Raw genomic sequence first — 14989 nt, 5'->3', positions numbered from 1 at the left:
GTGGTGTACAAAGACTGTTGTAAATCTAGTCAAGAAGAAAAGAAAAGCTTATGAAAGGTCCAAAAAACTAGGTATCATAGGGTACAGGAACCGTGGTGTACAAAGATTGTTGTAACTCTAGTCAAGAAGATGAGGAAAGCTTACAAAAAACTAGGTAATGATAGAGATCAAGAAGATTATAAGGCTAGCAGGAAGGAGCTTAAGAATGAAATTAGGAGAGCCAGAAGGGGCCATGAGAAGGCCTTGGTGGGCAGGATTAAGGAAAATCCCAAGGCATTCTACAAATATGTGAAGAGCAAGAGGATAAGATGTGAGAGAATAGGACCAAATCATGTGTAACAGTGGAAAAGTGTGTATGGAACCAGAGTAGATAGCAGAGGTACTTAATGAATACTTTGCTTCAGTATTCACTATGGAAAAGGATCTTGGTGATTGTAGGAATGACATACAGAGAACTGAAAAACTTGAGCATATAGATATTAAGAAATTGGATGTGCTGGAGCTTTTGGAAAGCATCAGATTGGATAAGTTACTGCGACCGGATGAGATGTGCCCCAGGCTACTGTGAGAGACAAGGGAGGAGATTGCTGAGCCTCTGGCGATGATCTTTGCATCATCATTGGGGATGGGGGAGGTTCCGGAAGATTGGAGGATTGTGGATGTTGTTCCATTATTCAAAAAGGGACTAGCACTAGCCCAGGAAATTATAGACCTGTGAGTCTTACTTCAGTGGTTGGTAAGTTGATGGAAAAGATCCCGAGAGGCAGGATTTATGAACATTTGGAGGGGCATAATATGATTAGGAATAATCAGCGTGCCTTTGTCAAAGGCTGGTCGTGCCTTACGAGCCTGACTGAATTTTTTGAGAATGTGACTAAACACATTGATGAAGGTAGAACAGTAGATGTAGTGTATATGGATTTCAGCAAGGCATTTGGTAAGGTACCACATGCAAGGCTTATTGAGAAAGTAAGGATGCATGGGATCCAAGGGGACATTACTTTGTGGATTGAGAACTGGCTTGCCCACAGGAGGCAAAGAGTCGTTGTTGACAGGTCATATTCTGCATGGAGGTTGTTCACCAGTGGTGTGCCTCAGATATCTGTTCTGGGACCCTTACTCTTCATGATTTTTATAAATGATCTGGATGAGGAAGTGGAGGGATGGGTTAGTAAATTTGCTAATGACACCATGGTTGGAGATGTTGTGGATAGTGTGGAGGGCTGTCAGAGGTTACTGTGGGACATTGATAGGATGCAAAACTGGGTTGAGAAGTGGCAGATGGAGTTCAAACCAGATAAGTGTGAGGTGGTTCATTTTGGTAGGTCAAGTATGATGGCAGAATAGAGTATTAATGGTAAGACTCTTGGCAGTGTGGAGGATCAAAAGGATCTTGGGGTCTGAGTCCATAGGACACTCAAAGCTGCTGCACAGGTTGACTCTGTGGTTAAGAAAGTACATGGTACAATGGCCTTCATCAATTGTGGGATTGAGTTTAGGAGCCGAGAGGTAATGTTGCAGCTATATAGGACCTGGTCAGACCCCACTTGGAGTACTGTGCTCAGTTCTGGTCACCTCACTACAGGAAGGATGTGGAAGCCATAGAAAGGGTGCAGAGGAGATTTACAAGGATGTTGCCTGGATTGAGGAGCATGCTTTATGAGAATAGGTTGAATGAACTTGGCCTTTTCTCCTTGGAATGACGGAGGATGAGAGGTGACCTGATAGAGGTATATAAGATGATGAGAGGCATCGATTGTGTGGATAGTCAGAGGCTTTTCCCCAGGGCTGAAATAGCTAACACGAGAGGGCACAGTTTTAAGGTGCTTAGAAGTAGGTACAGAGGAGATGTCGGGAAAGTTTTTGAAGCAGAGAGTGGTGAATGCGTGGAATGGGCTGCCGGCAATGGTGGTGGAGGTGGATACAATAGGCTCTTTTAAGAGACTCCTGGATAGGTACATGGAGCTTAGAAAAATAAAGGGCTATGGGTAACCCTAGGTAATTTCTAGATTAAGTATATGTTCGGCACAGCTTTGTGGACCAAAGGGCCTATACTGTGCTGTAGATTTTCTGTGTTTCTAATTACAGTCTACATATACTGAATAGATTAAAAATCATGCAAAAACAGAAATAACATATATTTAAAAAGTGAGGTAGGGTTCATGGGTTCAATGTCCATTTAGGAATTGGATGGCAGAGGGGAAGAAGCTGTTCCTGAATCACTCAGTGTGTGCCTTCAGGCTTCTGTATCTCCTACCTGATGATAACAATGAGAAAAGGGCATACCCTGAATGCTGGGGGCTTTACTAATGGATGTTGCCTTTCTGAAGCACTGCTCCTTGAAGATGTCCTGTGTACTTTGTAGGCTAGTACCCAAGATGTACTAGCAGCCGGCTGGTGGCATAGTGGCGCTCTTCAGAGCGAAGGCTCCCGAGTTCAAATCCAGCTGGCTCCAAAAAATCCTGGGGAGGGATGGGCTCTGCCAGGTTTCAGGTGCCCAAAACACACTGTATGATGATCAATCACCAAAAAGATCAGTGCAAAAATTCTACTGGGAGTTGAGGGCACGTGCGTGTACACGTGTACACACACACACACACACACACACACACACACACACACACACACACACACACACACACACACACACCCCCCCACCCCCCCCCCCCCCCCAAATGGAGCTGTCTAAATTTATAATCCTCTGCAGCTTCTTTCGGTCCTGTGCAGCAGCCATCCCACCCCCACCCCCATACCAGACAGTGATGCAGCCTGTCAGAATGTTCTCCATGGTACATCTACAGAGGTTTTTGAGTGTATTTGTTGACATACCAGATCTCTTCAAACTCCCAATGCAGTATAGTTGCTATCTTGACACCCAGGAAACTGAAATTGCTCACTCGCTCCATTTCTGATATCTCTATGAGAATTGGTATGTGTTCCTTAGTCTTGCCCTTCCTGAAGTCCATATTCAGCTCTTTTGTCTTACTGATGTTGAGTGCAAGGTTGTTGCTGCGACACCACTCCAGTAGTTGGCATATCTCACTCCTGTACGCCCTCTTGTCTGCATCTGAGATTCTACCAACAATGGGTGTATCATCAGCAAATTTATAGATGGTATTTGAGCTCTGCTTAGCCACACAGTCATAGGTAGAGCAGTGGGCTAAGCACACACCCCTGAGGTGCACCAGTGGAAAAAGTAATAGTTTGTCACATTTCAAAGATTTGAATACAGAGATTCTAGTTAAGATTCCAGTACTGAAGGCATGGTGCACGGTCAGAGCTCCCATCTTCAAACCAGAACCATGTCTTCCCTCTCAGACACGGGTAACTGATCCTAAAACAATATCTGTAGAATTCTAACTAGTTGCATCACCATCTGGTATGGAGGGGCCATTGGACCATAAAACATAGGAGCAGAATTAGGCCATTCAGCCCATCGAGTCTGCTCCTCCGTTCCATCATGGCTGATCCTGAATCTCACTCAACCCCATACACCTGCCTTCTCACCATATCCTTTGTTGTCCTGACGGATCAGGAAACAATCAACTTTCGCCTTAAATATATGCACGGACTTGGCCTCCACCACAGTCTGTGACAGAGCATTCCACTGATTCATTACTGGAATCATCCTCGTGAACCTCTTCTCGACTCTCTCCAATGACAACACATCCTTTCTGAGATATGGGGCCCAAAACTGTTGACAATACTCCAAGTGCAGCCTGACTAGTGTCTTATAAAGTCTCAACATTATCTCCTTGCTTTTATGTTCTTTTTCCCTTGAAATAAATTCCAACATTGCTTTTGCCCTCTTTACCACAGACTCAACCTGTAAAATAACCTTCTGGGAGACTTGCATGAGGACTCCTAAGTCCCTCTGTGTCCCTGATGTTTGAACCTTCTCCCCATTTAGATAATAGTCCGCACTATTATTCTTTTTACCAAAATGCATTATCATACATTTCCCAAAACTATATTCCATCTGCTACTTTTTTGCCCATTCTTCCAAGTTGTTTGACCCACTGCAATTGTTTTGCTTCCTCAGCACTACCTAACCCTCCACCTATCTTCGTATCATCCGCAAGCTTTGTCACAAAGCCATCAATTCCATTATCTAAATCATTGACAAACAATATGAAAAACAGTGGTCCCTGAGGAACACCACTAGTCATCGGCTGCCAACCAGAAAGGCCCCTTTTATTCCCACTCACTGCCTCCTGCCTGTCAGCCATACTGCTATCCATGTCAATATCTTTCCTGTAACGCCACTGCACAGGATTGGAAAAAGCTGCAAAGGGTTGTAGACTCAGCCAGCTCCATCATGGACCCTAGCCTCCCCACCATCAAGGACATCTTCAAACGACAGTGGCTCCAAAAGGTAGCATCTATCAGTAAGGACCCACACCACTTAGGTCACAGGGGTGTCAAACTCGTTTTAGGTCACGGGCCGGATTGAGCAAAATGCAGCTTCATGCGGGTCGGATCAGTCGGACGCATTAGCCATATCATACGCCATAGGCGCTTCAATTACTGGGGCCAGCTTTAATAGTAATTAGATATTATCTCGCGGGCCAAAGAGAATTCCATCGCGGGCCGGATTTGGCCCGCGGGCCTTGAGTTTGACATATATGACTTAGGACATACCTCCTTCTCATTACTACAATTAGAGAGGAGGTACAGAAACCTAAAGAGACACACTATAGCATTTAGGAAGTTTCTACCATTTAGGACAATACTATATTGATTGGCGTTCTCTCAAACAATAACGAGGTGGCCTACAGCGAAGAAGTCATCTCTCCAACACAGTGGTGTCAAGAAAACAACCTCTCCCTCAATATCACAAAAACAAAGTTGCTGGTTGTGGATTACAGGAGGAATGGAGACAGGCTAACTCCTGTTGACATCAGTGGATCTGGGGTTGAGAGGATAAACAGCTTGAAGTTCCTCAGCATCCACATCACGTGGTCTGTACACAACAGCTGTGTGGTGAAAAAGGCACAACAGCGCCTCTTTCACCATAGACAGTTGAGGAAGTTTGGTATGGGCCCCCAAATCCTAAAAACTTTCTACAGGGTACAATTGAGAGCATCCTGACTGGCTGCATCACTGCCTGGTATGGGAACTGTACTTCCCTTAATCGCAGGACTCTGCAGAGTAGTGCAGACACTGTAGTTGTGAACTTCCCATGATTCAGGACATTTACAAAGACAGGTGTGTAAAAAGAGCGCACAGGATCATTGGGGACCCGAGTCACCCCAAAACAATCTATTCCAACTGCTACCATCTGGGAAATAGTACCACAGTATAAAAGCCAAGAACAGGCTCCTGGACAGCTTCTTCCACCAGGCCATCAGACTCATTAACACACTGATTTGAATATATTTCTATGTTAAGTTGATTGTCCTATTTCTTATAAATTAATATAAATTACTATGATTGCACATTTAGACGGAGATGTAACATAAAGATTTTTACTCCTCATGTATGTGAAGCATGTAAGAAATAAAGTCAATTCAATTCAATTCCCCTCCACCATCAAATTTCTGAATAGACAATGAATTCATGAGCACTGCCTCACTATTTTTGCTCCCTTTTTACACTAATATATAGCAAAACAACAAGTTTCCCAATATGTGTCAGTGATAATAAACCTGATTCTGTTTCTGATATCCAGAAGATTTTTAGTATCTGGACTAATATTAATCATTCTATATCATTATAATCTGATCATCACATCTGTGCAATGTAACATGTTGCTGTCTTAGAGTTACATGATATTTCGAGAGTTAAAATCAGATTATATTGGAAAATAGTTAGTGATGCAGCAGTCTGCTTGTAAACCAGTATCAAAGTTCTGATGTGTTTCCTTCAAGTACTATTAATAATATTGCTGTCTTTAAAAACAGAAAACCCTGTGTTTATTTCTTTCCCTATTTTCCATGTCCTCTTTTTTTTCTACCTTTCTGTGAGTAGTTTACAACATGTTCAGAGAACACCTGATGCCTGAGGTGACCTCTTCCCTTCCAATAAGTTCCATCAAGCTGTGATTTTACAAAATGGTTCAGCAAAAAAAAGAGATAGAAGAGTTGATAGAAAATTATAACAAATCAATTTTGCAGCTCTTTCTAAACTTTTCCCTTTCTAAAGATAGGCTAAAATGAAGCTGAGATCGCCTCCATATTTTGTAACAGCAGCACCAATAACATGCATCCTTTGTTAATCTCTTTCCACTCATCTGATCTATGAGATATACAGGGATAGAAACAAATCATATTATTTATTATAAATCAGGCCCTATTAAGGATTACATCATTGCAGAGGACATGGAATACATGATATAATACAATGCTTTGTTAAATACTCTTATGTATGCAATTAGGACAATATATTTGATATAGTTCCTTAATTTAGCATCAGTTGAAAAGTTCTGGTCAGTGTCTGACCTCCCTTATCCCACATCTTTCCTGTTGTTGTTCCCGTCACTGGCTGGAGGGAGACTTCTGCCGAACACAAGGCACCAGGATGAGCGGTGAGATCCACTCCAACCCTGTGAGGAGCGCAAAGAGCTGTAATTTGCACAATACTGTTACCTACATTTCCCGACACTGTTAAAAGCCCTGTGCAGAACTACTCGTAAACTTATTGAAGTGCATTTTGGTGTATGATATCGAGTACTGGTGCACAACATCACTTGGGTACTTGACTCACACCAGCAATGCTCAGTGAGTAGATTGGGTTACTCAGGAATTACTAGCAGTGCATGGAAAACCTTTCTATCCTCGCAAGAACCTAGGGCATAATGGGAGTGTCTGAAAAGACTGAGCTGATGGAGTCTGAGTCTGATTTCAGTTGGAGGATTTTTGGGTTTTTGATGTCTGGGAAATCCTCACTGATAGCAAGCCGTATCTTGCCGTTCTGGCAGTCCTTTATGGGCTCTAAGAACACCACATGCTTTCCGCCAGCTTTGCGGCCAGCTTCATCATTGCAGGGCGGGGTGGCACTTAGTATCGAGGAGTGGGCACTGCACTCGTTTGGCGGGGTGGGGTTCTGCGGTGGCCTGCAGCGGCAACGGCATGGAGTCAGAAATAAATATATGAGCACCAAGACAAGGCTCACTACACACCCTAGGAGAGTGGTGAGTCCTGTGTTGAAGCCTTCGCTATTGTGCTTTCCATGGTGCACGGTGACATTGACCTCATGGGTGTCATTGCGCATCAGCCACTTGTTGGTTGCTATGCATGTGTAGATACCAGAGTCCTCTTTACGGGCCTTGCGGATCTCCAGACTCCCGTTGGAGTGGAGTTTGATCATCTGGTTGAAGTTGTTTGTGATAAGTTCTTTGTTTGGTGAAATCCACAGGTAAGTTGTCTGCTTACCCCGCAGGCTGGTCTCGCAGGTGATCAACACTGGCTTCCCCACCTCCCCCACGAAGTTGGCATCTCCCATGCTGATCAGTCCTTTGCCAACAAGGGTACAGTTCTCAAACATTTTGCGGTGCTTCAGGAAGCGCAGTGAGGCTGCGGGCCGCCTAAGGACCAGGCAGGTGTGCTCCTCCCGGAAGTCCTGAACAGAGTTAAATCCACTTTTCTCCCAGTGCAGGAACATGCTGTATAGAGTACAGTCACATGTGAAAGGGTTGTTGTGAAGGTAGAGTCCATTCTTAATAGTCTGAGGCAATGCAATCACCTCATCAATGGGAATGGAAGAGAGCTTGTTGGAGGAGATGTCCATTATCTTCAGCTGAGGCAGGCTGTTGTCCAGCATTGCACTGAAAGGAAAATCGGTCAGCTGGTTCCAGCTAAGGTACACCTTCTGCACGTTGCTGAGGGCAGGCAAGGCGTCGCTGTCCACCCGCTGTATCTTGTTGTTGTAAAGCAGCAGCTCTTGCAGATTGGTCAGTTCCTGGAAGAAGTGTTTCTCCACTGAGTGCAACCTGTTGGAGGACAGGTCCAGGTGGGTAAGCCGGGAGGCATTACGGAAGGCCCCTACTGCAATGTGACTGATGTGGTTGTTCCCAACTCGGAGCGTGTGCAAACGAGGTAGCTGAGCCAGCCATCTGTCCTGCAGCTGATGGAAGCTGTTGTGACTTAGGTCCAAGCTAGTTGCAGTGTTGGGGAGTCCAGGAGGTAGCATGGACAGACTCCGACTAACACAGCTCAGTAGGTCCGAGGCACAAATGCATACCCCAGGACAAGCATGGAGGCTGGCTTCTACTCCCTTGGAGACTGAATCCGATAACAACTCTGCTATTAGCCACCACAGAGCCAGAATCACCAATCCGGGGCTACTCATGGTGTAACTTCAGTGGTCCACTCTTGAGAGCTGTGATGAAGTTTACCAGGAGTTAATCATACTCTTTTATTTCACATCAGGTTCGGCATTGAACAATGGACCGCGAACTACACAGGGATCCGCATATTGCGGGGCTGCTGGTTTTTAGAGTTCGGTTGCTGCATGTCTAACTACACAGACTGTGGATATATTAATGTGATGGCATAATATCAATTCACACAGGACATTTTCCTGCATTGCCTTTTAATGAAAGTACTTACAGCTGATAATTTTCTTCATACCAGTTAATATCCGTATTTCATCTTGGCAGAGTTGTGACTGCTGTTGACTCGGGAGCACATCTGCACATATACAGTGTCATCAAGTGTTAAATTCCCTTCTCTGTAGTCTCCAGGCAAATGAAGTTGCACAGAACATGCAGGTAGCAAGCGCAAAATAAAGGATGAAGTCTCTTATCCCTTGATGCTTTTGCTTCGGTCATTTGTTTCCCTCTGGACGGATCTTTAAACCTCGACACATCATCCCTCGGCAGCAATTCATAACTTTCTGCTTTGGCTCATAACGACTATGAAGCTCCGTGCGATCCCACAGCCTGTATATAATTGATCTCTCTCAATTTAAACTGGCGTGGATAGGAGGCTCGCTGAGAGTGAGGCTTGATGCTGATTGGTGGCCAGTAGTTGGGGCAATGTTTTAAATAGGTCTTAATGCAGTGGTGCACAACCACTGTGCACCACTAGTCGGTGGGAGTGAGCTGCAAACAGCACCCATTTTTCTCAGCAATGTAAAGTCAAAGGCAGCCTAAAGCTGCTATAATACCCTGGGATTTAAAAGGAATAGGAATGTATAAAGGTTCAAGGACAAAAAAGGATTGAGACTAACTCCTGAATGAAAGAGAGTCATTGTGAAGGCACCATAACAAGAGAAGTAGAAACGTGCTTCCTATTTCATGACGATTATTGTGGAGTTTGTTTGCACACTTTTCCACGATGTGTTGCCATTAAGACTTATAAACAACATTGGGTGTGAGATCCAGTGCTCGGTGCTTCTTACTGAATGGGTGACCATCTGATTGTGCTGTGCAGAACTCCCAGACAGAGCAGACAGTCCTCAGATATCTTTCGATGCTGTCCTTGATCCAGGTCCCAAATGAAACAGAGAGGGGTACCATTGTTGAGTTCTGGTTCACTCGCTCTGGAATACATTGCTTCAAATGTACTGTTGGGCTCATATTGTTGGCTCAAATCCCAGCCCCTTTCTTCCTGATTCATCACACTGGAGTATAAATGCATTAGCTCCTTCTGTCCTTCTACTGGTTGGTAATATGTTGCATTTTCTGCTTATTACATAGCATGTACATCTGCCCCGGTGATAGAATGATCACAGCGATATGAAAAGTTTAGACACTGCTGTCTCCAGGGCACCAGGAGACATATCTGGTTCCTCTGCATCAGAATTTATTGTCTTTCCCTGGAAAACTGTTGTTTCAGCAAGTCAGGATTCCACTGCAGCAAATTGGCATCTGCTGCAGCAATGACTTTGATCTGCTTGTTGCAGGCTGCTGGTGTGTTCTCTTACATAAAACTTCTGTCTTTGAAGTGAGTGGCAAGATAAGGCCCAGTCTGCTTGTTTGTATAAAATGTTCCTGTGGCAATATTTTGAAGGTCTTGCCAGTCAAAGCTGTATCCCTCAGGAAAATCATTATCAGGATTATCAAATCATTATCACATTGTTGTTCTTAGGATTTTGTTACAAACATGTTGGTTCCAAGATTTCTCCTTGCAGCAGAAACCGTACCTGAAAATAAAACTTAATTGACTGTGAAGCATTTGGAGAGCCCTCTTTGCATTGGGGAATTTAGCTTATTAAGTAACACATGGCACTCATGGGCAGGTCTGCCTGCATACAACACTCTTCCTCAACATAGCTTAGGCCTCTATTTATAGAAATGCCAAGAAAATGGAAAATTCTCGTCATAGTTGTTACAAGGTGGAGTTCAGAAACACTTAAGCTGCCCTCCAAGGGCTAACATGAAGCATTTGGAAAACTTGTATGGGCACAAATGTCCCTTGATCCAATTATGTGAAACCCAAATGGAATTGCACAGTGCAAACACTGCAGGTAATCGGCACCTAATGAGAGGGGGCTTTTGCATCTTTCACCACTTAACAATTAACAATTTGCTTGTTGACTTGCCTTGTTCATTTCCAATGCTACTTTATTTCAGTCTGACTACTGAAGTTATCTGTGGGATTGGATTAGGAAAGTTCCTAATGTGTGTAAAAGCTTATTCCCAAGTCATAGCTTTGCAATACGTTATTACATAATGAGGAGCCTGTCCCTACATATTGAATTGAATTGTTTAGTTGAGTAATTTAGATTGACTACCAATCAATACAAAATGGATCCTCTCCTGTGGAGAAAGAGAAAATATATTTACCTACCATCTTAATGGCTTATAAATATCATTGTAGTTGTGTTATTCTCTCTAGCAATTGCTGAGTTCTGTACTGTATCAGTGAAATGTATCCCGTAATATGAAACCAGCAGTAACCTCTGCTGCCTATGTTATGTCTGCTCACTACATAATACATTCCAAGTGACATTCAGAGGAATGTAATGGGGCATCAGCAAGGACAGGCAGGATAATAGTTTTTCTGCTCTTTTTTTTACCTTTGCATCATTTGTGGAGAAGCTATTATTGGTGCACAGTTCTACAGGTACCCTTCGACTTGTCATACTGCAGCCACATGTGAGCCCAGTACAAGCAGGATATTCATCTCCAGGCTTCTAGCTATAATGCCCATTATTTGCATGGTCCAGCACTGGTTCCTGCAAACTTGAACTAGGAGAGGCAATTCTAAAGAATGCAATTGGAGCTGAGCCCCAAATGAGAGTGCAGATTACACTAGGGATCTTGTGGTCCAAATAGCTCAATAATACATGGCTGAGTCCTGAAAAACTGGAAGGGTTATAACTAAGTTAACTTTTTTTTTAATAGTGATTCAGCTGGTATACCTGCTGCCTCATAGCTCCAAGCAACCTGGGTTTAATCTTAATGTCTGCGCTAAGTTTGCACATTCTGTCTGTGATTATTTTCTCCTGCAAAACAAAATCTGCTGATTGTAGGTTAATTGAATGAAGTCAGTTGCCCTTACACATACTGGTTGAATCTGTGTGGAGTTTCACAATTTGGGGAGAATAGGTTACAGGGAAATTAAGTGGGGGATTCAGATCCCTCTGTCAGCCACTTATTTGATGGGCCAAATAGCCTCCTATATGAATAATTCAAGCAAACAGAGCAACAAGATTCTGTCAGTGGTATTACATTGAGTATTTAGACACCTGTTTATTAATAATCTACAACAGAATTTAATTTTGAGAAGATTAAGAGATTTTGAGCATATGCTGCACATGAGAGCCACTCATCATCATTCTCCTCGAGGATGCAAATGAACTAGGATTTCTTACTATGAACTCCTTATTCACTCTTCACATATTTTCCTCTATTTTCTGAATGTTTTATATATCTTCCACGAAGTTGGATACAAAATATTTGTTTCATTTCCTTGCTACTTACTTGTTTCCCAATATAATATCGCTTGTCTCATTCTGCTAGCGACCCAGATTAACTTACTCGTTTTAAATATCTATAAAAAACTTTTACTCTTTGTTTCTGTTTCTGTTTATGGTTAGTTGCTCCCATATTCTGCCTGTTCTCCTTAATAATGCTTTTGACTTTCTTTATTGAATTCTGAAATAATCCCACTCCTCAGCTTCTTTTAGCAATATCTACAGCCCTTTTCTTTTATCTGATATTAACTTTGATGTTTCTTCTTGGCACCAGCATTGGATAAGCTAACAGGTTTGGGGCTCATGCAGCATCATGCTTATATCTGTACCCACACTAGAGTACCACCTTGTTAAACAGCGATAGATCAAAGATGAGAAAATATACAGATGCTGGAAATCCAAGCAACAAACACGAAATGCTGGAGGAACTCAACAGGCCGGGCAACATCTATGGAAAAGAGTAAACAGTTGATGTTTTGGGCTGAGACCCTTCATCAGAACTAGTGTAGCTCCTAGAGATGCTGCAAAACCTCCAGAGTGTTTCTAGAATTTTCTGTTTTTATTTCAGAGAGTCATGCATCTTGGAAACAGGCCCTTAGGCCCAACTGGTCCATGCTGATGAAGATTTCCAGCATCTGCAATTTATTGATGTTTAGTGATAGATCTAGGTGTATCATCATACACTGTGCAGTCAAATATTTTAGTGTGACTTCTTACAGTAACTGATTGTACTTTCCAATGTGGTATCCCAGATCTAGGACGGGATATGGTCTTGTATCAGCACTTTGGCAAAGGAGGTCAGCCTGAATAGGACACGGTCTCTTGGTTCTTAATTTATTATGTTCTTAAATTCTAACTTATAACATAGAAAATTAACCAAATAAATTACTGAACAATGTTTAAGTTCTGACACTGTTATGTCAGGTCTTCACACCTTTCCACTCAGCTTCTTGTTAGTTTGACGGGAAAGATGGCTTCCCTGTCAAGATCAAATACAGCATTCAGATTTGCTTTCACACATGCAACTGTTTCTCATGGCTTGCTAGCTAGTACGGAGAAGATCCAAAAGCAAAATTGTGTATCTGAAATTAAGGGCTGGATGACTGAAAAATTCATCTAACTTTACCATGAGAAGTTAGAAACAATTTTCTTCAGCTCCCAACCAAACCTCCTCAACATTGCCCTTGACACAACGTCCACCCCACTTGCTCTCTCTGGTCCAGTTCACCAGCAGCCTGGAAACACCAATGCCCAGGAATACAGAAGTCTACAGAAAGTGATGGATGTAGCCCAGTCTAACACCGGCAAAACCCTTGCACCATTGAACTCATTTACATAGAGTACTGTCGCACGAAAACAGCATCCATCATCCAGGCCCGCCACCATCTGGCCATGTTCTCTGCTTGCTGTTGCCATTCGGAATAAGGTTCTGGAGCCTTAGTTGGACTCCACCAGGTTCAGGAACAGTTATTTAGGCTCCTGAACCAAGAGTTTGTTATGGAGACCAAGGCTGTCCCTCCTCTGACCACACATTATTGTGGTGAGGAGAAAAATAACTGTTTGCCAACAGCTTGTTGCCCTCATAAAACCCACATAACATCCTTAGTGTCTGAATCTCAGAATTTCTGTTTTATAAACATGTTGATACTCTTAACAACCTTCTCACCTGTTCTTTCAAAGGTTTATGTGCTTGTGTTCCAGATCTTTATTTCTCCACCTCCTGTAAAATAGTATCACTTGGGTCACATTGCTGCTTCTCATTGATTCTGCCAAAACATACCACTTGTATTAAATGTCATCTGACACATGTCAGTGCTTTCCACCAGTCCTTCCTCTCATTTTTGGGGTTTTCTTAAACAAATATCCCCTCATTACTCCATCCAAGTGAACAACTGGAGATAATAGTAATTTTGTACTGGATACATATATAAATACAAGGTAAGAAACTTGCATTTCTTTGTGTAAAGTGCGTTGTTCACCACTACTATTTGCTTTCTATCCCTTGGCCCTTTTTATAATCCATGCAGCCTATTTCTCTTTAATCCCATAATTTCACTCATGCCAGACAGTTGATTGGGGTTGTTTGTCAAAGTCTTTTGAAAGTCTGCCTGCATGGTATCAGTCGTGTTAAACTCAACAAACCTTTCAAAGTGTAGATACTCACAATTTACCTTTAACTAAAAGCAGATTTCTTCCGTTTGTCAGACCATTATGCAGCCTTTATAAATACATTTATTTCGGACATTTCTCAACCATTAGCATTGGGGCTTTGGGTTTATAAGATGAAGAGCATAAGACATAGGAGCAGAATTAGGCCATTTGACCTGTCAAGTCTGCTCCACCAATCCATCATATTTGATTTATTATCTCCCTTAACCCCATGCTCCAGCCTTCTCCCAGTGATTTGGTTTCCACTGCTATCTGTGGTAATGAATTCCACAGATTTACCACCTTCCGGCTAAAGGATGGTGAGGTTTTGATAATCTTGCAGTGTTGTGGATAGGATGGAAGCTGGACCTCAGAAAGAAAGTGTAGTAGGGGAAAGCACAGCACACTTCAGAATTTTATAGGGAAGGAGAAAATTTAACAGAGAGGGGGAAAAGATGCATAACAGATGTTTGAAAAAAAAATGTGCCAATTGTTGTATAGAGGGAGTTGGGAATGATTTCAAAGAATAAAGATTGGAATTAAATGAGGAAATGAAACTGGATAATGATGGGAAACATTTGGAAAGAAGAAGCAGGGGATTAGAATCTGAGTAGGAGGTTAGCAACTAATTGTAATGGAGTAGAACTGAGGTGTTAGTGAGGATAGAAACTTGGAAGTTGGACTCTGCTCTCCAAGGCACAGAAAACGAAGCAAAGACTGTTTGATTTTAAGTTGTTAAGGAATGCCAGCCCCATTGCTATATTCAAGCTTGAAAAGGCTTTTATGCCTGTTACAACAGGCCTAAGAACCTTTCAGAAACTTTTACTTTTAAAGAGAGGTGCTGCCAACATGACAATTTTTATGGCTTAGTTTTATTAACAATAGGGTTGAGAGCATTCTCACCTCTGAATTAAAAGTTTCTAGATTTATGTCCCACATTAAAGCTTTGAGTATAATATTAACTGTGCACAAATCAACT

At 42.6% G+C, this 14989-nt stretch overlaps 2 protein-coding genes across 2 annotated transcripts in view; one reads left to right on the top strand and one right to left on the bottom strand.

Moving 5' to 3' along the window:
- The window catches only part of rnf123 (ring finger protein 123), a 435502-nt gene that overhangs the window by 353060 nt on the left and 67453 nt on the right, over positions 1-14989 (top strand). The window lies entirely within an intron of this gene.
- On the bottom strand, positions 5869-8884 carry amigo3 (adhesion molecule with Ig-like domain 3). Its single transcript, XM_073072569.1, has one exon. The coding sequence runs from the start codon at positions 8287-8289 to the stop codon at positions 6787-6789; it is 1503 nt and encodes a 500-aa protein (XP_072928670.1). The 5' UTR covers positions 8290-8884; the 3' UTR covers positions 5869-6786.

This window comes from Hemitrygon akajei, chromosome 19 (assembly GCF_048418815.1).
Source record: "Hemitrygon akajei chromosome 19, sHemAka1.3, whole genome shotgun sequence".
Lineage (NCBI taxonomy): Eukaryota > Metazoa > Chordata > Chondrichthyes > Myliobatiformes > Dasyatidae > Hemitrygon > Hemitrygon akajei.
Note: the sequence above shows the minus strand (reverse complement) of the source record. Positions and strands in the feature narration are given on the sequence as shown.